The sequence below is a fragment of the Hoplias malabaricus genome, chromosome 16, assembly GCF_029633855.1.
Source record: "Hoplias malabaricus isolate fHopMal1 chromosome 16, fHopMal1.hap1, whole genome shotgun sequence".
Classification (NCBI taxonomy): domain Eukaryota; kingdom Metazoa; phylum Chordata; class Actinopteri; order Characiformes; family Erythrinidae; genus Hoplias; species Hoplias malabaricus.
Window position 1 is genome coordinate 16273155 of NC_089815.1, and position 26331 is coordinate 16299485.

The 26331-nt window shown below is 39.2% G+C and overlaps 1 protein-coding gene across 8 annotated transcripts in view; it reads right to left on the minus strand.

Annotated features, from left to right (window-relative positions):
* Window positions 1-26331, minus strand: part of patj (PATJ crumbs cell polarity complex component) — a 177515-nt gene that overhangs the window by 50463 nt on the left and 100721 nt on the right. For all 8 annotated transcript variants that reach the window (XM_066647665.1, XM_066647664.1, XM_066647662.1 and 5 more), the window contains 2 exons: window positions 4885-5081; window positions 1915-2006 (listed from right to left, as the gene is read on the minus strand). In XM_066647665.1, coding sequence (XP_066503762.1) covers window positions 1915-2006; window positions 4885-5081 — 289 coding nt within the window. The remainder of the gene's footprint in view (window positions 1-1914; window positions 2007-4884; window positions 5082-26331) is intronic.

Sequence of the window (26331 nt, forward strand, 5' to 3'; positions counted from 1 at the left end):
CCTGCACAGTCACCAGATCTAAATATTATTGAGCGACTTTTGGGTGTTTTGGAGGAGCGAGTCAGGAAACGTTTTCCTCCACCAGCATCACATAGTGACCTGGCCACTATCCTGCAAGAAGAATGGCTTAAAATCCCTCTGACCACTGTGCAGGACTTGTATATGTCATTCCCAAAACGAATTGATGCTGTTTTGGCCACAAAAGGAGGCCCAACACCATACTAATAAATTATTGTGGTCTAAAACCAGGTGTTTCAGTTTCATTGTCCAACCCCTTTATATATATATATATGTGTGTGTGTGTGTGTGTGTGTGTGTGTGTGTGCGTCTAGTATTTATACACATTCTTATTAGGCCTTAATTAGCAGGAAAATGCTCATATTCAGATGCAAAATATCCCAGTCATTCGTCATTATTCTACTCCAGTACTGGAGGCAAAGGAGAACATGGTTAGCAAAGGGTTAAACGTTTAAACTATGTATTATTTATTATTCATTATGCACATAGGCCATAATGGGTTTCACAGGCAAGTGTAGTTGCTACATTTCATTTCAAGGCGATTTATGCATGGCTTCAATTGACTTTATAGGCTATCATTTGTTATGTAGACTTCCCAATTACCACACGCTGCTTTACTGTGAGCAGAGGTCTCTACAGAAAACTAATCATGATCACACTTCTTCAGTTACAGAATCAAAGTATTTTCTTTGCAACAGTCACGCTGCTTGCACCAACATAATTATTCATCTTAACAATCTCTCCCAGGTATTATGTGGCCTTGCTTGATCTAATCTTTAATCTAAAACTGCAGTCAATGAAACTATTAACACTGGACATCTCAGTTCATAAAAAGAAAATGAGAGGAATAAACAATATACAGATCAGTAAGAGGGAAGCAGCAGTGGCTGGTATGAACACTACAATCTGTAGCATGATTTAAAAAAAAAGAAAAGAACATATCTGCCAAATATCATAAATGTAAATGTAAACAATTCATTCATTCATTCATTCAATTCATACCGCTATTTTCCAACAGTTTACAAAAAATAAAACTCTTGAAAAATCAACCAGAGTTTGGTGTTAAAGGGAATGTCTACCTTTGTGGAAAAACACTGTTCTCTCTGGTTTGTTTATGTTCAGAAAAAATTACTATTTTTCATATGTGGCTGAAGATATATTCACTGTTTGAATTACCAGAGAAACTCATTTCTAATTCGAGTTGTTCAGTAAAAAGTAATTTCGCTGCAATGTTGTTCTTGTATAACTTTGTATGTGACAAATAAATTGAATCTGAATCTTGTTCAGTTTTGGTTTGTGCTTACTGTCCTGCAGTAGCTGTACTTAAGCGATTGGCAGAAAAAAAATTATATTACCTACCTATGGAGCAGGAATAAAGCAATATTCTCATCTCGGTTCATGTCTTTCGAGGTTTGTAGTTCTCTCTTTTGTCTAAAAAAATGAAAAGGCCTAGCACATGTGGAAAACCACTGCACTAAATATAATTTGGCATTTTTGCTCGTGAGTTCCCCCTAGAGTTGTAAAGTAATTCACATTTATAAACATGCCCTAAAGCCCTTAGTGCAATTTCTGCAGTATTGAGCTTGAAATAGCAGTGACATAGGCTCAATTCTCTCTATTACATGTCAGTGAAACATCACAATGATTATAAAGCTGTAATTTTAAGATAATTTTTTGGGATTCCAGCTCATCCCAAAAGTACCGAATAGTGGTACTGATGGTTTTCTATCCTACTAGCTGACCCTTGACATTTCCAATACATTTACCCTTTTTATGTACATTATACAAGTAATGTCTGTGTCTACAATAAGAGAAATTTAATGCAGCTTAATCTTTGCCTATATAGTGTGTATGTGACATTTCTACTAATTTGTATATTTTGTGATGTTCTCTTACCTGAGCAGCACCAGTTTCACCTTGGATGCAGCACTCTTTATTATGGCTGAAGCATTCTGGTGGCTCCTCCCATAAAGCACCTGGTTGTTGATCTGAATAACAAACAACAAAAGAATATTGTTAACATTCAGGAGAGGCTCTTCTCTACTGCGTCAATACCGTAAGTGTTTCAAATGATGAACCTGACCCTAGAAGGCATTTCTAATTTGTATTCCTACATGGGCTCATTAGAACAAGAGTAGAATTACATATTCTGAGAGCTTGTGTGGAGTCTCTGGATGTTGTGGCAGTATTATCAGTACAAATATATAAGTGTATAAGTACAAACTACTCCATCATCTGCAGCTAAATAAATCAAGTTAGCTCAAAAAGTCATTTAAACCACAGTGGCTATATTAGGTATAAACAAAGGACTGTATTGGTCCATATATTTTTAAATATTCTATATGTTTATACTCTGATGATTGTACTACTTGCCAATGCTTCTGTTAGCACTTTTACACCAATGTGGAACTGGTATGGATCCTGTTTCGCGAATCTAATTTGGAACTGTTTGGCTTCTTTCCACCAACATATACTGGTTCCCAAACCAGAAACATTCCCAGCTGGAACCAAAGAAGAGTAGGTTCTTCAGCATGAACCTGATATCGTCCGTGGGCGTGTTGAACTAAATAAGTTCCAGAAAGAGCAGAAAGCCTCAAATAAAGTGTTAGGGAGCAGTGGAGCTGGACAGGAATATATGCAGTGTGTTATATAAATAAATAAGAGGAAATAAAAACAGGAAAGTGCTCCATTTGTGTGTTTTTTTAGGCTGTGTTTAGCACAACAAAAGCCGCGTTGGTTATATTTCTCTGCTGTTCACAAGCTCAGCATGAAAACTCTGAACACGTGTATCATATATCCCTCTGATCTGAATCCACTTTAAACAGTGTAAAAATGACTCTATCCAGATGCTTTCTGTTCATCTACTGCGTTGGTGCTGAATTCAGCCATAGCCACAATGGAACCAAGCAGCCCCACAACACCCCCTGCTGATGATGTATCCTTGGTTCCCGTCAAAATTGGTGGAAAGTTGGTGGAAACGAATAAAACTACAGATCTGTCTGAACTGGGGAACTGGGGAGAGTTACTGGAGTAGAAATACCAACCAGGTACAATGCACCAAAAAGTGAGTAGAGGCGAGTAGAGCAGAGTAGGTTCCATGCCGTGGAAAAGTATCATTAGAATTGTAATCATGTTATGTGATTAAACATAAGCTAATGTAGTGACAGAGGTTCAGCCCAAGCACAATTTTTTGGTATATTCTGATGTTCCTGCCCAAGCTGGGATACCAAACCAAGTTTAATGTTGAAAAAATGCAAGGGAGTTACCTTTCCATTCCATATTCATAAAGTTAAATATGCTCTGAAGGTAGTGTTTGACTGCTGTTATAAATGCAGGAATGAAAATGGAGAGGAAAAAAAACAGCATGTAAACACACAGGACGTGGCCGACCAGTGACAGTATGCATTACCATCTGATACAAACTCCCCAGCTTAGGAATGCAAGCTGGGTAATTATAGCTCTATTCATCTGAGACGGAATGGTTGAGACAGCTATCATGACTAATGCAGCACAGTGTGGAGGTCTAATGGATGCAGGTATTAGCCCGATTTCAGAGCACACTCATTTCCGCTTCAGTAAGTCAGCTTCTGCTACATCCACCAAAACTGCTGAATCAATAGGCAATTTGATGGGGATCATAAAGGTGCAGTATAGGAAAAAAACTGCAGCCAACTCACATAAAACTAAGCAAGAGTGTTCAGAACAGAACGTGAGATTCTAAGGAGAACAAGCTAGATAGAATACTTCACCTCAGAGTGTGTTAGTGTAAGAGAGAGAGAGAGAGAGAAAGAGAGAGTATACTGTAAACAGTAATGTCTACTGCGCCTAAGCTGTAGGAGCTGCACCGCACGCATTAATTTTTCATGCTGGCAGTTACACTGCTGTAATGAATGGAGCTGGCCCACTAGAGATGAGGGTCAGGAGGGAGACAGAAAGGGAGGGGGAAAGCATTACACAACAGAAATGAGAGAGAGGGAGAGAGAGAGAAAGAGGGGAGTGAGTGAAAGAAGGAAGGAGTAGGGGGAAAGGGAAGGGAGAAGTGAGGAATATAAAGACAGATATTTAATAAAACAGGAAGAAGAGAAAGATAAAAGCGAAAGAATAGAAAGAGAGGGAGAAACCGACTACATACAGAATGATACAGTATGAGTGGGACTTAGATGTGGAGATGAGAGAATGAGAGAGAGAGAGAGAGAGAGAGAGAGAGAGATGGAGGGATAGAAAGTTCATTTCAACATATTTTTATTATATATATATTATATATTTTTAATTCAACATCTTTTTTATTACAAAAACTATTTATAAATATATACATTTTATTAAACCAGATACATGTGATCATCGTTTGATAGCTCCAGTTAAGTAATTGGTATTTCCTTTTAGCCCTGGAGTGTCCAGGATGACCCTTTAAGACAGAGGTCACGTCTAATGACAGAGATGGTAAATGTAAAAGCGCGTGTGTGTGTGTGTGTAAGAGAGCAACAGCACTATGTGAAGCTGACAGAGGTTAGGACCTCTTTTACTTGTGCACCAGTGTGGTCTCAGCATGAAAAGACTATTGCCCTGAGAGAATAAAAAAGAAATACACAACAAACAAGAAAATAGGAAATAAAGAAAGAAAGAAAGACATTAAATAAGAGTAGAGGAATAAAAGAAAGAGGGAAAGGGAGTGGGGAGAACAGAACATGATGGAGAGAAACATTCAGGTGCTCCCTGATACCTCCTTAGCCAATCACTCACCTTGACGTTGGTTATGGTTGTGGTGGGTGGGTGTAAGTGGAATTGTGAATGTTCAGTCTCTCACACACACTCCACAGTCCACACACTAATTCCTGGAGGGGGTTGTGTATATGAATGTGTGCTCACCTCCAGTAACTCATCCCCCACTCTGATGCGTCCGTCTCGGCTGGCCGGACCCCCAGGGGTTATGCCCACCACGAAGATGCTCATACAGGAGCGGTCTCTGTTGCCTGCCAGACTCAGACCTAAACCTTGCCGATCCTTCTCCAGCTCCACCAACAGCAGCTCTCCCTGCAGATCCCCGTATCTCTGCCTGATCCCCTCTGCACACACACACACACACACACAGAAACACACACGTGTATAAAGGACAATATATCTAAACAAAGAGATACATTTACAGTAACACTAAAATACAGTTGTATGCACTGCATTTGGTGTCCTGCTGTTAAGAGAGAACGACACACTTTGAGGAGAATGCTAACTGCCCAAATTTGTTAACTCATTCTTTTAACTTACAGATGCTATCGTTCCCTCACATAGAGCTGAGTGTTGGGAGAGGAGGGCCATATTACCCACCCAGAAAAAGTGAGGACAATTATGCTTTGGACTCCAGGCCAAGGATAGCTGAGTCATCACCAGGGACTTAACTGTCAATCTCCCGATAATAGATGCTGAAACAGTTGTGCCACTTTGGAACCAAGAGCTTTGTGTCTTAAAGCTGCACATTAATGTACACCCCCAGCCAGCTTGGAAGAAAAAAGATAGTTTTGGCTGTTAGGGAACACCTGGATCTATACAACACTCCAAAAAAATTATAAAAAAAAACAACAACAAATAAATAAAAAAGATAACCACAATCTGAATGTATTTACCTACTTATCCATCAAAAGTGTTAACCCAGGCCTTTCATTTTAATATTATCAGGACATTACAAAGACAAGACCTTCGACAAGTACAACCAATTTTTACGACAAGCAATTTTTTATTAAAACTGCACAAATTCGACAGTCATTGTGTGTGCACGCTTGTGTGTGTGTGTCATCATTTATCATTAGGGAATTCTGTATATAAAAGGATTTAAAAGCAAGATAAGGTAAAGCATTTCATCTCAAATAAGAGAACAAACACTACTATCAGTCTTTTACATTTCAGCAGATATACCAGCATCATAGTTATATATCAATCTAGAGCTAAAGGCTTGGGTTTATTTACATAGATGAACCAGTGCTGTTTGTGGATGACTGAGTGGATAAAACCTCCCATTTTCATAAGCTGATCACAGCACTTCAGGTGAGGGGAAATAGGGTTTTGGGGAAATTTTAAGAAGCTTGAACTGGGTAGACCGGAATGTGTTATTAAAGGTGACGTTCAAGATTTTAATTAAAAAACAAAATGTCTCCAAATTCAGGAGGATGTCAGCTGTATTAAAGTAAACACAGACCGAAAGTAATACAAAACTAAGCCTCTCAAAATGAGTTTCTGTGGTAATTCAAACAGTCACGTACAAACAACAGATGTGTTTTTTTTTTCTTCAAACATACCATTCCACCTTAAAAGACCCAACGCTTCTGAACATAAACAAACCAGACAGAACCATGTTTCCCTACAATTGTAGACTTCCATTTTAAGAGTGAGATGACTCAAGCTCAAAGGATTTCTCCCAGAAGTGGAGAATACACTCCACATCTGCTCCAAATCTTCCGCTGCAGTGGAGTGCAAATTGCTCTCAATCTAGACAAATGGATTTTAGCAGCTCACATACAGGAGAACTACATTTAAAACCATAGCTAGATTAGATGTGTAAAGTCATGGTCACACTGGGAATATGTCTGCGAATTTTTGTGGGCCAAGTTCCATTCATTGCAGTTAGATTCATCACAACAAGCTGATTTTGTGCACACAACTCTCCAAAGTTTTGAAGTGAGGTGAACTTTGACACCCAAATTCCTGCTCCCCTCCAATACCACTGATGTACTATGACTTCTCACATGCTCCATACTACCTCTGCTTTGTCTGCACTCACATGGACAAAGCGTGAATTTTACAGTCAAATGTAGAAGTAATACAACACTTCAGTGTGGATTACAAAATACAAAACAAAATCTAGAGTAACAGTAAAAGCAGAGCTACCATAACCCTTCTCTGAGAACTCCTCATATTTGTAGCTGCTGCTGGAGTAATAGCGCTCTTCAGATATGAAAGTGTTGAATCAAAATGCAGGATTGTTTACAGAGCTGACTTATGGCTCTGCACACAGCCATGCCCCATTTTGCGAGGCAGAATGTTAAAACCCAGTGTGACAGGGGCTTAAAGTAAGCATCTATGACTATACAGCAACGCTGTTTGCTGGTTTGTTTATGTTCAGAAGCTCCGCATTTTTTAAGTTGGTTTGGATGTTCCATTTAGTACTCAAGTTATTCAGTTTTGTAATACTTTAGTGCTGTGATTACTTTCATGCAGTTAGTGCTCTCTTGAATGTAGAGTATACTCTATCGACAACAAAAAATAAGTCAATATTACACACCTATGGAACAAGAACGGAGTAATATCCTCCTCTCTGTTCATGCTTTTCAACATCTGGCTGTCTCTTTATTGTCAAAATCCTGAAATATCCTGCTTTAAGCCTAGCATAATAGACAAGAGACTTTTTTAAACCATTTACAGACACTGCAGCTTCATGAGATTGGTTTCGAGCGCACAAACAGAGTGGACAGCTTGCAAATTCAGGATATCCTTAGAATTATATAAAAAAAGGTTTTTTTGTTTTTTTTTTAGTTATATTATTAAAATCGCAAACGTCCCCTTTAATCACTTCTTCAGATGAGCTAACAGAGCTAACTCCTCTTTTTTCAAAACTAAATTTTTCTGGACTCAGTAGCCATAAATTAACACTCTCTCTACTTTAATGACACATGCTTGGAAATGTGTTTATATCAGTGCTTCTCAATCCTGGCCCTGGTGGGACACTGCTCTGAACATTTTAGATATCCCTCTGCTCCCAACACACCCAATGTAACTAATGAGCTAATTAACAATCCCTTCAGAAATTGTGGGTGTGATGGAGTGAGGGGTAACCTGCAGTATGCTAGTCCCAGGCCACCAGGACTAGGATTAAGAGCCACAGGGCATGCTTGTTTTCTAATCTATATTTAAAAAAATGTAATGTTATACTCATTTACACATCATTACATATCAACAACACACACACAAATGAAACCCAAATATTCACAGGCTTAAAAAAATATACATTTGTGCACATTGCTAATGGACATAATTTCTTAAAGAATTCATTAAAAATGCTAAAAGTGTACCAAAGTCCAAAAATAAACAGATGACATTTTGCATATTTAAATGAATATACTATTTTTTCCACTGACAAACTTGCTTGGAAAATGCTATTTACTCACATGAGCAGATTCATGCCTCTCCTTTACACACACACTCTTATCAGCAGCTAACACTCCATGAACTTTCCAAGGACTCCAATTCACATAAGTCATTACTAAAACTGGCAGGTGATCCTCTGAATTAACTCCCTTTGAGGTGCTGTGTAGATGTACTCATCTTTCATAGAGCTTTCTCTGGATGGCCCTCAAAGGAGTATTGGCAAGTAGATGGAGAACTTGAAGGATCTCCACACTGAATACAAATGTCCCTTTCCAAGCGGGAAGTAGCCAAGCCTTTCAATATATCATCCGCTTTCATTTGTTGGATGATGAATTTATGACTTGTATGTTCATAAACCATTTATATTTACATCTTCAGACTTCATCATGAAATCCCTATTTTGACAAATACAACTGGGCCATGGAAAGTGAAGCACATTCTGGGGGTCCTCAGGTTCGGAAATCTCATGCATGCTAAAAAAGACCAGAAGACGAACAGAAAGCGGACATTTTCAGCTTTAAAGTGGATTCAGACCACTGCACCAAGGCCCCTTCAAATGACCCAAAACTGACCTGAACTTAGACCAACTCCCAAGGTGATCTCAGGAAGTTTTGTTTGTGGTTCGCTTCAAATGCCAAAGGGTTTGTGTCATGCTATTCTTTATGATTAAAGAACCTCAAGTGGTGCTGGGCGATATGAGAGCAAATCAATATCACGATTATTTGTACATTTCACCACGATTAAGATTAATGAACAATTATTTTGTTTTTGTATTTGTGTCCCTCATAGTTCAGTGACGAGGCTTGTGCTGTAAATATGCTCCAGTATTAAATATGGAATATTTTTTCTCTAATGTTGCTGGGAGCTTGTTCCTCTTGTCTTCTGAGTGCTTGGAAATCTCATCATTGCTAAAAAGAGCCAGGAACCGAACCAGAAGAGTGTTTTTTAATGGTTGCTTTTAATGAGAGCACAGAATGCACTGAGGTCTCTTGCATGTCCAGACTCTCACATTAGCGTGCACACACACACACACACACAAACACACAATACCAGAAAATGCAACCATCAACAAACAATTGCTGGATGATTCTAAGTAAGGCACAAGTTTCTGCAGCAATGTTTTATTAAAACTGCACAAATTTGACAGTCTTTGTGTGAGCATGCTTGTGTGTGTGTGTGTGTGTGTGTGTGTGTGTATGTGAATGGAAGAGCTAACAGTGACCTTTCTCACTATGATAGCACACTGCTGTTTTCATTTTCAATTTCCTTTTACTGCAGGGGAGCTCTTTACTGCTGTCACCATCTGAGTGGAGTAATTAAAAGACTCAAAAGCTACATCAAACCACTGGGAATGAAGGGATTAAAGAGAGGGGAGGGTGTGTGTGTGTGTGTGTGTGTGTGTGTGTGTGTTTGTGTGTGTGTGTGCACGTGCAAGAGTGAGTGAGTAAGTGTGAGAGAGAAAAGAGAGACGGGGAGTAAGATAGATGAAGAATAAAGGAGAACATGATGGAGAGACAGGAAAGAGAAGATTGACAGAGGAAAGAGAGAGAGAGAGAGAGAGAGAGAGAGAGAGAATATGTTATTTATTTGTCTGATCACTAGCTCACCTAACTGAACAGTGTTCTTAAGCTTATAACATTTTGGGGTTATTCATGCATTGCATCATTACATCTTCAAAGCAACAACATCTTGCGGAGAATAACTGAAGGGTTCAGAAATAACAATTTGGTGGGTTTTGCAAAACAATGTCATGGTGTGAGCCTGGACTTGAACCACTTCATCTGGGCATGGTTCAGTCCTGGCTCCTCTCAGCCTTCAATCACTTACAGCCTTCATAAATGCAGTTATAACTCCTTGTAATTTGGCAATTATGCATTTTAAGCATACTTATAAACACCCATATTTAATACTAATGATTACCATCTTAATCTCAAATGAGGACGTTTACATTAAAGATTTACATAAGAGGGAAAAACTGTAGATTTATTGTTCGTTTAGGTCTATTTTTGTATAAGCTTTAAATGAGTACACAATGCTGCAATAGTTTGCTCAAAACAAAACTTGTTTTATTGTGCATCTTTGTAAAATCTGTGATAAGTTTGGCCATTATAATCATGATATTACATTTTTATATAATTTCTTCTTTCAATCACATAAAAAGGAATTTTGAATATTTTGAATTTCAGTTTTGCAATATGGAATGATGCACGAAATCAAAACACCCCAAATCTATCCCAAATTTTAACCCAGAAGGAAAATAGAGTTAGAATTTGGAAGGTCACTGTATTGATCCTGACAAAGCGCCTCATTTTTCTCATTTAATCAGCAACTTGGCAGAGGTGGTCTTCATCATAGTGCACAGCAGGAGTCTTAAAGAGAGAGGAGTTCCTGAGATCATACGAGTGAATATGATCTTTGTATATACAATGAGTGTAGTATCTAGTATGAACCTAAATCAGCATTATCGATAAATCAATCCATAGACTCAACATTCTGAAGAAGGTGCAGCCTTGGAGATTTGGTTGTGTTAAAACAAAACAAAACAAAAAAAACACCAAGACTTAGGACTGGTCATTGTGGTTATAGAGAATAAGGCACCAGAGAGTTTCAGCAAAGATTCATGCTTTGTGATGAAGGCCACAGGGGAGAGGGAGAATGTGGAGGAGTGGTGGGGGTGGGGGTGAGGGCTTATGATTACTATCAGGGATACAGACCAGAGGAGGTGCTGCAGAATAAAGGATAACAAAGAGAGGGAAAATTGAGGCATTAACTAACAGATGGACAGATGTGTCAGCTTCAAAACAGCATCATGATGGATGATGCTACAGCATATGCTTTATAGATGGTTAAAAGAAAGAGGTGTTGGCAAAAAAGAAAAGCTGTCACTTTTCCCAGCAATACTCAGCCAAGGTTCCAACAGCAGTCACTCTATGTTCAAAAGATTCTACTCACTCTAATGAGTCTAATGAGTGAATTCAGTTATTTTAAGCTGCACACATCAGGGCACCAGGTGTTCAGTTGTAACCATGTAACTACAAACTAACAAGCTATGCAACAACAGAGTTACTACTGATGATTATTCAGTACTTACAGATCAGTATAGTGGTTCAGGTTGTGTAATTACAATGTATGCAGTATGTGTTGTTTATGTATAATTACATGATTATTATACGCACTTTATAAAAATTGGGACTAATAATTAAATAAAACCAGATGATCTGGAGCAGGTAAACATGAACCTGAGTGCTATGCTCAATGCCAAAGTGATGTGTGATGACAAGAGGGGTATAAAACACCACATCACTGGGCTGTAAAGCAGTGGAAGTGTGTTCTTCAGACCAATGGAGCAGCCATCTTTGAGTGATGTCATTGAAGAAGTGCACTTAATTCCACAAAAAATATTTTTGCCAAAATGTTTAAAAGTGTCATTCTAGTATTTCATTAAAAACATTTTTTTAATAAAATTCTGGGGATATTTCCTCAACATTTGCTGCTCTCCAGTTTGTTTGTGTGCTCAAAACCGGTCTAATGTGTTTACAAAGCCTCAGTGTCTATAAAAGGTTAAAAACAAACAAACAAAAACCCAATGTGTCTCGGCTTGAAGAAAACTCCATACTTTTAGACAAAGAGGAAAACTGTCCATGTGGAGAAGCCTCCAGAACAGTTACCGTCCTTATCCAGAACCATTTGGCCCTGCAGTGAAAGAGAGAAAACGTGATAGAACCCCATTTTGTGGCACAGTTCCAAAATGTGAATATGTGAGAAATAATGCAAATCCAGTTCCATGAGCCATTTCCAAAATGAGACAATTGATTATCATTCCTTTCTCTTTTCTTCATATACATAAATATTTATTGTGGAATTAGATTCTCATGCCAGCATTTCCTCTTTTGGAAACATGATAGGAGCTCGTTTTATGTTGTGTATGTGCTGTAGATCTATATGGCACAAAGTCCATCCGCTAAAGGAAGGCTGTATATAAACAATGATTTATGCTAGAGTCGTATCAGTCTCTGTGTATAGAATGATAAAATAATTAGAGCCCATACAAACACACTACTCAGAGAGACTGCTGCTACCACAGAGCTCAGCCTAGAGACTGTGAAGTGATTCCATTATTAAACCATTCAGAGAGAGAGGGAGAAATGCAAAAGCAGGGATTGTTTATCAGAATGCAGTCAAGATGTGAATACAATTTTAAAAATTCAATCAACCCAAAAGACAACCCTAACAGACACATCACAAAAGACATCAGTAGAAACCACCATACATTGAACATCCCTTAATACAGTGTTATTGTTAATGTTGTATTTAATGGTTTTGTTGTCTTATCATTTATTTGCTTCTTTAAATCCTCTGTGTTTTGGCTCTGTGGGCCACCATACTTTTGCAGCAGTTTTAGGCACCGTTATTATACCTGATTTGCGCTGCTGCAAGAATTGGACTGCGCATACAAGGAACTTCACATGATTTGCTGTGAAATGTTTTGGCTGATTTTGTGGCACAGTATCTCACTGAATTTACTAATATTATTAGTAGCATAAACTATTGGCCAATTTCATATGGTTTTCTGTACATTGACTTTTAAATCAGGTGAAAATGTGTGCCAGTGTCTCTGATGTATGCTGTTGGAACTTCAACATAAACTGAAACAACACTGAACACAATTTTACCTCCCAGAATTAGATGCATGGGGATGAGAAGATTCTGAGTGAAACAGAAGCTCGCAATCAGTGCTCTTGTGTGCATTAGGCAGTCCTATTTGTAGCTTGTGTGATTAATGGCAATCTTAGTACCTAAATGTTAATTTCAGACTCATTCTGAGTGCACGTTGCAGTCACATCATTCTGATCACCTCCTTTACAACTGAAATTCAGTTTCAAGGTGCAATCAGACATTTTCTTCAATCACATCTTCAAGTTTTCACATTATGAAGAAGTCATCACACTGACACCTAGTGGCCTGGATATGTCAGAGATTATATATCTACTGATATAAGTATTGCCAAAGCATGGGATTGACAGAACCTACATAGTATTGTTAAGAATTTACAGCTCTATGTATATAAAACTTGGGCTAATGGCACCTTCTGGTGGAGAATCTTCAGCTTTTTAAACATGAATGAGTGAGTGAGTAAATAAGTGAAATGATAATAAACCAAGGGCAGTCATGTCCTAATGGTTAGTGAAGAGGGCTTAGTACTAGAAAGTCATGACCCAGCAGTAAAAACTGTCTTCCTCCCTCAATCCACGGCTGCCCAATTCCCCCGAGATGGCTGTACGTGATTTAATTACCGTACACGGGTTAAAGACACATTTTATTGTGTGTCGTACAGTAATTAATTATTGCACATTTACACTCCTTAAAGGAACACTAGGTAGCATTTGTGCTATAAAACTACAGCTTCAAAACCATTGTTATGCTTCACTTACCTGTAATAGGGCAAAAAGGGCCAATTACAGGTAAGGACCCTCACTACTCCCTCTAGGGAGCAAAAATTGTGTACCTAGTGTTCCTTTTATTTATTTATTTATTTAAATGAAATTTAGCTGAAATATTACCAATACCTTTGATGAATTTTTTGCCCTCCTAGATGGACATATAGTCTATTCGTCCCTACTTATCCCCTAGTAGATCAATCTTTTCTAGTGCCAATCTTTTTCAGTGCTAGAAACACTGTTATCCAAATAACATGGGCTAACAGAATGCTTCAAATTAGATCAATTGTAATTATATTACAGTCATCTTGTAAATGGATGCATATTGTAATAGCCTGCATCTGTACATACTCTTATGAAGGATGGCAGGGCTCCAAATCCCAGAATTGCAAAAGTAGCAGTGCAGTTCTCATCAGTTTAATGACATAATAAACCCCTCAACAAACAAAATGATGTGGGCTTTTGGGTGTTAACTGATTCAGTCTTTTCATCATACATGAAAAAGTGTCCAAAGCCAGAATATAACATTTTTGGACAGTGAAGATCTACCTGGAGTATGAGACAGTTAACATCTTTGCTGAAGTCATTTGTGAAGGACAGTGAAATCCCTTAAAAGAGAAGGTGAGCTATTATTATCCCTGTCAAATTAATACAGACACGGGCATGAAAAGAAAGTGTACACTCCTTTAATCTATTTTATCTCAGGCCATCATTCTGACAGATACAGCAAGCACAGCAAAGACACTCATATTGCTGGGTCTATTTATTGGCCTGACCCTCTCCTTGACTCTTCCCTTTATTATTAATCTTTTTCAAAGCATAGAGTGTGGTGCCATTTCCTCTGCTGTTCCCAGAGCAATGGTGAAGCACATAAGAGTTTCAGCTGAACTTCTCATTTTTGAATAATATAAAAAATAAATAAATAATACAAAAAAAAATTACTAAAAGAATTTTTCATTCATTCATTATCTGTAAGCGCTTATCCAGTTCAGGGTCGCGGTGGGTCCAGAGCCTACCTGGAATCATTGGGCACAAGGCGCCCTATGGTAAATACAGGTAAATACACCCTGTAGGGGGCAACAGTCCTTCACAGGGCAACACAGACACACACACATTCACTCACACACTCACACCTACGGACACTTTTGAGTTGCCAATCCACCTACCAACATGTGTTTTTGGACTATGGGAGGAAACCGGAGCACCCGGAGGAAACCCACGCGGACACGGGGTGAACACACCATCCATCCATCCATCCATTATCTGTAACCGCTTATCCAATTTAGGGTCGCGGGGGGTCCAGAGCCTACCTGGAATCATTGGGCGCAAGGCGGGAATACACCCTGGAGGGGACGCCAGTCCTTCACAGGGCAACACAGACACACACACACATTCACTCACACCTACGGACACTTTCGAGTCGCCAATCCACCTGCAACGTGTGTTTTTGGACTGTGGGAGGAAACCGGAGCACCCGGAGGAAACCCACGCGCACACGGGGAGAACACACAGACAGAGAGAGAACTCCTCACAGACAGTCACCCGGAGCAGGAATTGAACCCACAACCTCCAGGTCCCTGGAGCTGTGTGACTGCGACACTACCTGCTTAAAGTGCACCCATTGTGGACACAGGATAAAATGTAAAGACAGCTTAAAGTCTGGCACAAACATGAAGTATTGCTCAGTGTCAGGTGTTGCTAGAGGCGGGTTAAAACACTCCAGTATTGGGCTGTGGAAAGAAGAAACTGACCGCTGGAGTGATGGAGCTCCGTCTGATACCTCTGGGATAAGTCTGTGTGAGTGAGAGCTAATCATCCAACATTAGGACCTGAATCTCATAAATGTTCTAATGGCCAAGTGCCAAATTTGTACTCAACTGTTCCACTGAGAGAGGCAGCACTACTTTTTAAAAAACTGCTTATTTAAGAAGAAATTATGTATGAGCATGTTTCCAACCAACCTTTGGTCATGGAATGTATCATATCACAGCACCATTGATATCTGGAGAAAAAAAATTGTCAAATCCATATACAGTACTGTCAAAGCTGATTTCCTTGTTAATAATGGGACTATATGCATATCAGAGAATAAGCATGTGTGCCAGTTTTGGGTTGGAGTTGTTGTTCCTCCTTTGATCTTACTTAAATTAGCTTCAGACAGAACTTGTCTGGAAATAACTAATGGCTTCCCACATGGGCCTGTTATGAAGCTTGAATGTGAACTTTTTCATCAGCTACACTTCAACAAAGGTGTAATGCAGTCCTTTATATCCTTAATGGGATCTGCCGGGAATTATATGCAGCTCATTTTAATGCAGAAATCCTTATCTTACCTTTCAAATGGCATTGGGTGATGCCTTAAAGCATTTTTTTTAACAGAAAACAAAATTTGAAATAAATTTCTTATTATATATATATAAAAGCAAACACGATGATTCTTGGATTACCAAAGAAATGAATTTATAACTCAAGCTGTTTAGTTTTAGCTTTTGGTTTGGGTTTACTTTCATGCACTGATAGAACTGATAGAAGACCAATGATTTTTAGCCATAGTCTCTGCTAAGGGTTTCCTACTGTGCAATATAGCACAAGAGGAAAACGATCAGCATTTTCTGTACAGCTTGCTGCCCTGATAGTTCAGATGGCTACTAAAATGACCAAAATATAACCTTTCACTGATTTCCACAGGCACATATTATTGGACATTTTTAGAATTTAACAAATTCACTCATACAGGTTTAGCATGGTTTTTTTTTTGCAAGGAGAGATATGTAAGTTTCTTTTGTGTTGACCATTGAAAGAGAAGAAACATCCATGAACCCACACCAGCAGGATCATGCAAGATTTACAGCAATGCAACCGCTAATACCACACAGAGTGTGCACAATAGAACTGATAAGCATTTTTAATGAGAAAGCACCTTGCAAATGATCTCTTAAATATCAAAACTGACCTACTCCTGAATAAATATTGAAATTATTCTTTAGCCTACTGTTGCCTCAGCATGTCCTGATGTGGTATATCCTGTGGTGTGCTTGTGATGATGTTCTGTTTGTTACTGATGTTTATTATTAGCTCATTTCTTACTACTGAAAAGCCTTGATTCATAATACATAATCATGCAAATATTAGGCTGAGTAAAATGGATGGTCCATTGATATTTCCTGTAGCTTGCAAAGGTTTTTCATTTTTTCAACAATCTTTGAACTTGTGCTCTTTTGTTCTGCTTTTTTTTCACTTGTTTTGCTTTGTGCACTGGATCCCTGCTGAAATATAGATCTTCCTTGTATGTAAGGAGTTGGGGGGGGGGGGGGGGGGGGGACTGAAAAAAACAGTACAGTTCAAAACATTATTCTATAAGATTGTTCTGGGTTTTTATTTTTTTGCTCTGCAATGTGGATGTTGAGTACTCTATACATGCGAACACTTCACCATCCAAATCTGGGCCGAATACAGCTTGGCAAATTGCCAACAGAACTAACACAAACACACACACACACACACACACACACACACACATACAAACAACACTGTCCCTTTTTCATGGTTACTGCTCTTGAATCGATCAGTTCCCATTATCCCATTGCAGGTGCCTCCGGCTCCCTCCATGCGGATCACTCTCTTTTTTAAGCCATCACTGTCTGCTTCCCTCAGCCTCTACAGCATCCTCTTCATCTCTATCTTTCCCTTTATATCACCAAGTCTTTCCTTTGCCACTCTACAGCTTGTTTTTATGCTTAAAGGCACAGATATATTTCAGTTCCCCTTTTCAACCTAGTTATAGCAAAACCTCAAGTAGTAGTTGTCTAGAATTTTTTCCTAATTTTACTCACTGCCAAATTTACCATTTCACCCACGTGTGGCGTCTCCCCTAATTCATACGATTCTACCAAGCTGAGAACATGAATACTAGCACATGCTTCCTCAGAAGCCAGCCACCATATCTTTTTAAACTGCCTCTAATGACAATAGACAGTTCAGCATGTTTGGAGGAGAATACTAAGTGCAGAGAACTGTCATGTTATCTTACCTAACTTGGCTAGCATTGTGGTGAGTGGGAAAAAAGGGGGCCCTCTTATCCACCCACAGAGAGGGAAACCAGTTTGCTCTTTTCGTCATGCAACTTAAAATTTCTGTCTGCCACAAAACTGATCAGAAATACTTTTGAGGTGGGTGCATGGCACGGTGGTGCCAGAGGTAGTGTCACTGCCCAAAAACACAATTGGTAGGTGGACGGGCTATGCAAAAAAATTATCCATAGGTTTGAGTGTGTAAGTGTGTGGTGCCCTGTGACTGAATGGTGGTCCATCCAGGGTGTGTTCCTATCTTGAGCTTAATGATTCTGGGTGGGACCTGTGGTGATTCTAAACTGGATAAGTGGTTACAGACATTGAATCAATGAGTGAAATAAAGAATTTTCGGTGCATCCTTCATTAGGTGCTTTTCCACTGCATGGTACCTATAAGACTGGGCTCGGTTCTACTCTGCATTTTTGCTTTTCAATTAGGCAAATTTGGTATCTAGTACCTAGAGCTGAGTATATTTTTAGTATCTTGAGTAGGGACTAATTGTGACATGTAAAACTTCAGAGCACTGATTGGCCAGAGGGACCTGTCAAAATGCAGACATCCAGCACCAACTAGCTGTTTGTAATATCTCCAAGCTACAATAGAGCTCCCTTTTTTTTTTTAAATCCGACTCACAACGGCAGCTCAGAAAATTACTCTGTGGACTTTTGAAGAGGTTCAAACGCTTCTTGGATTGGGGTCCAAAGAAAGACTCCAGCGAGAGCCAGGCGGAGCAACAACAAACAAAACTGTACTGATCTGACTGAACTGATGCACGGAGCTTTGCTCGTTTCCAAAACAGAAAAAAAAAAAAAACAATAACACGCGAATAGATGAGTAAACAACGATTGATGTTAAAGCCAGCTCCCATTAGAGACAGTAATTTGTGACATCACTGGTGTCATTTTGGGGAGGAGCTGTGCCAACGGAAAACCAACCAGGGACCAAGGACCAAAAAGTTGTTAGGGCCAAGTAGAGTATGTACCTGCCAATAAACAAAATGGAAAAATTCTGTCTATGCCATGCTTTTAAACTGTGCTATAAAATCCACAAACATGGTATTATTCTAAACAGAATGCATGTATAATTTAAGCACAATCTGGAGCATATTGCAGAGGCATACATCTGACCCTGATGGCATTTTCCAAATGGCCACTGTAAATAGTGACTAATCAAACTGTGATATTTGACAGAATATTTCAATATAATAACACAGAAGACAAAAATTTGCAAAACTCAAACTCACTCTTCCTAGTTCTCCCTCTCTCTCTAATTCACAGAGAGGTAAAAGCCAGCCAGCTGTTGTTAGTTTAATTTGCGCACAGGGAGGGGGTGGGGCTAATGACAGAATGACTGCACTGCAGGGAGACGGAGCTGATGGCAGTAGTTGGGTCTCAGGATAGCAGTAAAATACACAGCTGACAGAGCAGAGAGATGACAGAAGCACGTACTGCAGGCTTTCCCTCAGTTCTGCTTCTGGAGTAGCCCTGCACTGCACATCTTACTGTTTTCCTCACTCTATATTCACTGTAAACTCATAAAGGGACTGAAAATAAACTCTTTAGTTAAGTCTTTTGTGTTGTAGTGCTTGAACAATAAGAACATTTTGTCTAAGGCTATGTTCAGACAGCCGGTAAATCCATATCCGATGTGTGGCAATACGACTCTGTCTGAACGGCCGAATTGAAATCCATGTAACTTTTACGTTACTTTGACCATTGAGGATGATCCGGTACAAAGCATTTTTATTTTTTTATGAAAATGTTTTCTAATGCAGGTTCTGGTCACTCATTTATGTGAAAGTAAAATTGTGGACACTGGTATTTTGTTTTTTATAAACAAACACAAGAAGAACTTCTTACTGTCTTCTTACTCCTTCTGGCTCCATTCCATTAAAGAAGAAAATGCTTTAGATGAAACAGACGAATATGTCCTTCTGGTAAGAGCCTGAAGCATCGTTTGTTTGAGCATGTGTGTCAGTTTAGGAGTGTGATCTGTTCAGACTGATGTCAGATATAGGACATATTATACTGACAGTGTGTACAGCAGAACAAAGCAATCCGATTTGATCACCAAATCAGAATTGGGCCACTTTTACCTGCTGTGTGAACGTAGCCAAAAACTAACAGCTTCATTCTTCTGTGAAGGCTTTCTACAAGATTTGAGAGTGTCCGTACGACAGACACTGAAAGGGCCTGGCTGAGAATCCCCATTCAAGTTCATCCCTAAGGTGTTCAGTGGGGTTGAGGTAAGGCTTGTATGCAGCTGCTTGGCCATGGAAACCCATGCCATGAAGCTCCTAGTGCACAATTGTTGTGCTGATGATAATACCACAGGTGGTTTGGAAGTCTGCATTTAATGAGTCAGCAGAGTGTTCATAACTTTTACACACTGTGTGCCTCACCATCTGTAATTTTGTGGTCTGCCACTTCTTGGCTGAATTGCTGTGGTTCCAAAATGCTTCCAATTTACAAGAATACCACTCAGTTGATCATGCAAAGAAGGCAGAGTGAAGAAATCTAATGAACTGACTTGTTGGAACGTTGGCAGTACCATGCTTGAAATCAATGAGAACCAATCATTCCTTCACAAAAAAGCTGCAAACAGACTGCAGGTCTACGTGCTTGATTTTATACACCTGTGTCAGTGGGACTGAATGGAAAACCTGAATTAATTTAGGAGGCGTGTCCATATAGTGTATATGTTTTAAAGAGACAGTTATTATTTGTGCCTTAAAGAAAGTTTTCAGTGGCTGAAATACTGATGCATCCCTAATACATACAAAATAGATCTTTGAAAAAGTAAATAGTGTGCATTCTACATAATTTGCTGGTGTAGAACAGACTATATGATAAATAACTAATAAATATTTCAATGACATATTGATAATTTACTCTATACATCTTAATACCATAACCATGCTGCTTTATATCTGACTAATAAGACCCAAACAGAAAGCGAGGAAGAGGGTGGGAGGGGGAAGTGGGAGGGAGTGGGGAGAGAGAGAGAGAGATACACAAAGGGAACTCTAGACTGGTGCACTGCCACGGCATAATGACCCTGGTGGGTGCCAAAGAGTGCAGGACCACCTGCTAAGCCTCCAGCGTCTGTTTTCAGGAAAGGAACATCATGCAAATGAATGAGGAGTGATCCAGCTCATGGCCACAGATGAGCTCTGCTGAATCCTGCTTTAAACAGTTTGGCAGAAAGCTTTTGCGCATGCAGCGGAGAGAAAGAGTGTACTTGCTGACTATCTCAGACAGAGCAGAGGCACTCGATCCAGGCCTAGAGTACTGTGCGCAGCATATTTTGTAGAGTTCGCTGCTCCATCACAGCTTTTTCAACTCATCAGATACTTGTCAAGTTCTTCACAGGGGAAAAAAAAATCTAATTTGCATGGAAATTTTCAAACCACATAGAATGTTGGGCAAATAACTTTTTATGGCTGACAGAAAAATGTGTCTGTTTCTGCTATTTTACATTATCTTTCCCATTCAATCTTACCACTTAAGCACTGACCCTAACATCAAAGATGGCATAATTAACCTCACTTTATCTAGGTGAATAGGATGGCCCTCCATTTCCCCCACTGCCCAGCACAATGATAGCCAAGTGGACCTCTGTCAGGTTACAAAACAGAACTGGGCGGTTAATGTTCTCCTCCAAGTATGTTGAGCTGTCTGGTGACATTAATACAATATTCAATTCATTCATTTATTCATTATCTGTAACCGCTTATCCAATTCAGGGTCGCGGTGGGTCCAGAGCCTACCCGGAATCATTGGGCGCAAGGCGGGGAATACACCCTGGAGGGGGCGCCAGTCTTTCACAGGGCAAAATTCAATTCAACTGAAATAAAATGTATTTATATAGAGCATTTTACAACAGGCATTGTCACAAAGCATCTTTACAGAATAATGAGTCCTAGCCCAAAGTGAGCATCACAGAAGCGACAGTGGCAAGATAAACATCCTTCAGAACCTGTCAAGAAACCCTGAGAGGAACAAAGATACAAATTAGAAACACGTCCCCTCTGAAGCAAAACAATTAAACAATAAGGGTAGTAGAGATGAAAAAAAAAAAACATGGAATTTTATTTTGTGAGTTATGGATAACAAGTTCTAAAGGACTGCCATGCACTACTGATTTCTACACAGCAGACTAGGTTTTAATTCCCTGCGTGAGTAAGCTCATTATGCACACATTAATAAAATCTGTAACATGCTTTGAATCTTCAGTTCTTCAGGGTTGAGTGTCTGCTGAATGACATAAAAGTAAATTTAGCCTATATTTAAGTGACTGGATCTAAATAGAGCTTACAAACACACATATACACACGTTTTCACATGGCAAAACTGTAATCTAGTTTTACCACAGACTGATGCCTCCATTAATTCCTTGTTCCAGTCATCTGCTCCCAGCAAATGCCATACTCACCTAAACATTATATATATATGTGTGTGTGTGTGTATATATATATATATATATATATATATATATATATATATATATATATATATATATATATATATAAACACAAAAACACACACCATTTATCTTAAAATTGAATGATTATCCCCACAATGTGTATACACAGACCGTGGTCCCCACAATGTGAGTGAAACCTCACACACATAAACACACACAAATTTATTCTACTACTTATTTTTAGGAAAACAAATGCCTCAGAGAATTGCAGCTCTGCAGTTCCACTGTGCAAAATACCTTGAGCTGAGATGACAACTGGTAACAACTCTCTCTCTCTCTCTCTCTCTCTCTCTCTCCAAACATACACACATGCAAACAAACACACATTTGCCCTGAGACTCTTATTGGTGTAGTGTGGTGTGTTTACCTGTGCAGGGTAATAATGTCAGCTGTGTTACCTGCTACAATATACATACCACTATAGACAACATGTGAGACAGATTTTGCTATATATGGTGTGCTTTGTTTGGTAGTTTTCATATCATAATGATCTAATTTTGACAAAGGAAAGTTTATAGCATGTGTGTTAGGGAAACAAATTAAGGACACCACTAACCAGATGCAATGCTTCAGAGCATATCATTCAACCCAATACATTAAGGATAAGAAATGTTGCCAGCGAACAACCCAGTACAGTGACCACTAAACAAATCACACCCTATATAACAAAATCTGTTTTGTGTTTTTATTTAAATTTTGTTGAAAGTTTCACGTAACACCCAAGTTTAGAATTATACAAAAAAAAAAAAAAAAAAAAACAATCAAAATGTCCAAATGTGTTCCCAGGGTCTTTAAGGCTACTTTACGCTTCTGCATTGAACCTACACTGTAAACAACGTGTAGGTCCCAAAAAACTCCCGGGAACACACTTTGTATTTGTTGCCTTACTGGAACTGCATGTAAACTATGCACTGTTCCAATCTGCTTGTTAGGTTGTGACAGTTAAGTCGCTGTACAGTTTGGCCAACTTATTGATTTTGACAATGGATTTAGTGACTTTTCAGACCTTCTGGCAAGTTATTAAGAAGAAAAAAAAAAGGACTAGCACTAAATCTAGCTACATTCTGTACAAACCTTACCTATATTTGTATTAGCTAATTGATAACACAACTTTTTAGAACACAGGGACTTCTCTGTTCCCAGAGACGAAGCTGCAGCACCTTTCTCCCAGCTTCACCTCTGCTTCCAGAGGCGTAGCAGCACAGTCAGTACGCACTGCAGACCACACAGGTCAGAATGAGCTGCAAATGTGCAAACAGCGCTACCAAAGACATGTTTGCTTCTTTTTACATTTATTCCTTTCAATGAACCCCTGAACCAAGATATCAGGATTCATTGAGATATTCAGCTTTATTCAAACCGTAAACACATACCTTATTAATGTATGACATGGGCCCAAAGCGCAATTGGACCCAGAAACGGCAAAAACGTCACGTGGCGTCACATTTAACAAGCGGATTGTCGCCCTACTCCCTACATAGTGCACTTGATACATTTATAAACAAATACTACCACACAACTACACTGTGTACTACAGAGAGTGGATGAGGATATTTTAGATTCAGCCCTAGTGATTTGGTGGTGTTACTGCAGAGCTACAAAGCCGCCACATAGCTGTAAACGCTTACATAAAGTACTGGCATTGAGACAGTTGCCAAAACTATAAACTGAATTTCAGAAGACATTTTTGCTGCATATTGGCCATATAGTGTATTCAGAGTTTAACTACAGCAGATCATAGAGAACCCAATGAAGTGGATCTTTCCACTGTAAAGGTGTTTTATGGAGGCCTTCAATGACACTTCAGCCTTGGTATGAATGAGCAATGAAAGAATGAAAGACAAGAGCACTATAAGGCAATAACAGAAAACAAAAACATAGATGAGTTATAGAGCACTCTCAGTGTGTGTTTGAAGTTTGACAACAGACTACTGCAATAACAGAAATTTGAATTCCTCTCAGTTATTTACACGGATAGCCAAGTGGAATGGGCATATAGAAAACAGTGTCACAGTCTTTGATGTTGACGTGGCAGGTTTGGATTCACTTGTGTGTGTGTGTGTGTTTTGTGTGTTTGTGTGAGTGAGAGAAAGAGAGAGAGTAATCCAATTTGCAAGGTGGAGAGGATTGCAATCAAGAGAGACGTGCAGGTGCAGCTCTCGTAATTCAATATTTGTCCCTCAGATTGAATTGTGCGGAGACAATCTCCATGATCTGATGGACCCTGTTCAGATATGCTGCAGGAAGAGGATAAGAGGGTGTGTGAGGAAGGGTGCAAACAGGTGCAACAACATAGCGTACTTGGTGAGTAAATGGGAACATAAACCATGGGTATATAGAAGTTAGGTTACACCTGCTAATTCAACTACTCAAAGGGAGCTTGTTCACACTTCACTGCAGTAACAGCTTCTACACTTCTGGAATGGCTTTACATAAACACATCCCAAAATATAATGGATGGAGCTTCTTCTTTCCAACGACAGCTTCCCCACTGCTTCACAGCCCAATGACTCAGGGCCTTATACCCCACAGGATGATGACTGGTATAGAAGATGGTTGCCTAAAGCTCCTGTACAGCTGCTCCAGAATATCCTATTTCTTTCTAATAGCTGAATTCACTACTTAAAACATGCAAACTATGAGAAAATGTGTTTGGTATGCAAACTTTAGTACCGCTTTAGTACATTATATATATATATAGTACATTATAATGTACTTTTTGAGAACACAACTAGACTTTAAAACCACAGGTTGCTGCAGATACTGGAGGCTTCTTTTTACTGTGTGTGAATTATTTTCAGAGGATGGATCTAAGGCTTTCCTTCTGAGAAACAGAATAGTGAGAGCAGTGGGAAAAGGTGAAAGTGAACACATACTGAACCACTGTGACCACAGTCCCAGAAAGTAACAGAATATTTTCCTGTTTATTTCCTTGCAATTTTTTTGTTTAAAAATCAGAAACGAGTTGTTTTCCCATTTCAAAATGAAAATTGAAAGGCCCAAAGGTACATGGACCCAACAGCTATATTTTTTTTTTATAGTGAAACTAAGAGACGCACTTGTAGAAGAAAATAGCCACATTTGGCTCGCAAGCTGCAGGTTGTCTACCCCTGAGCTAAGTGGTTCACCTTAAGATTTCCTTTTCTGAGGAGTAGAAAATATTGAGGAAAATGAAACATACACACACACAAACATACACTTTTAAGGAGCTCTACAGGGCTACAGAGAAACCTTCCTATTTGTTGCAAGTGATGGTCCTGTGAAGCCTACCTTTCAGTAGTGTCATTGAGAGTCTTTCAACAGACAGTACTCAGCTCTTAAGGGCTTTTAATGATAAAGAGCTCCATGGAGAGCCCTTCTCAGCATCTCTGCCCACTTAGAAACGTTTTCTTTACCCAAAAAAGCCAATTCACTGCAATAATATTGTCCTCTCCCATATACTGTTTATCAAGCATGACTAGAATGTCAAAAGCTAATCAGACAGTGTTTACTGATACCATTTTCATTGTTTCTGAGTAAACTACCTTACTGTTGATACTGTTCTTACTCACTGTTGAGCAAGAATGTGTGTTGGGGAGTGAGGAGGGGGATAGGAGGTGTAGCCAAGCAGATTATTGGTTCTGAGTACATTATGCCAGGGTCCCTGAAGTGAGTGAAATCTCTGCATTGTGACTGCAGTACATATGTCTATGTCTCTATGTCTCTCTCTCTCTCTCTCTCTCTCTCTCTCTCACACACACACACACACACACACACACACACACACACACAGCAATGGACATAACTGAATCCACTTAATGGCAACAAGATGTTCCCTCACCATTTGCTAGCTCTCCAGTCTGTTTGCATGCTCTAAACTCATTTAATGTGTTTACAAAGGCCCAGTGTCAGTAAGTGAGTTTATAAATAATAATAAAAAAGAATAATGCAAAAAACCTTGTCCCTCTCTCTGCTCATGGCAGAAGCATCTGAATCTGGTTATTTTAGACAACAGAGAGAACTCCAAACGTTGAAGAGCATGAACCAAAATGAGTATATTGCTCTACTCCTGCTCCATAGGTGGGTAATGTTGATTAACTTTTGCTGTTACGGATCACTTAAGGTGGAAATGTCTCCAAACTCAAGAGACAGCTACCTGCATTACCGAAAGTGCTACAATCGACTGAGGGGCAAGGGAGGTGGGCAAATAT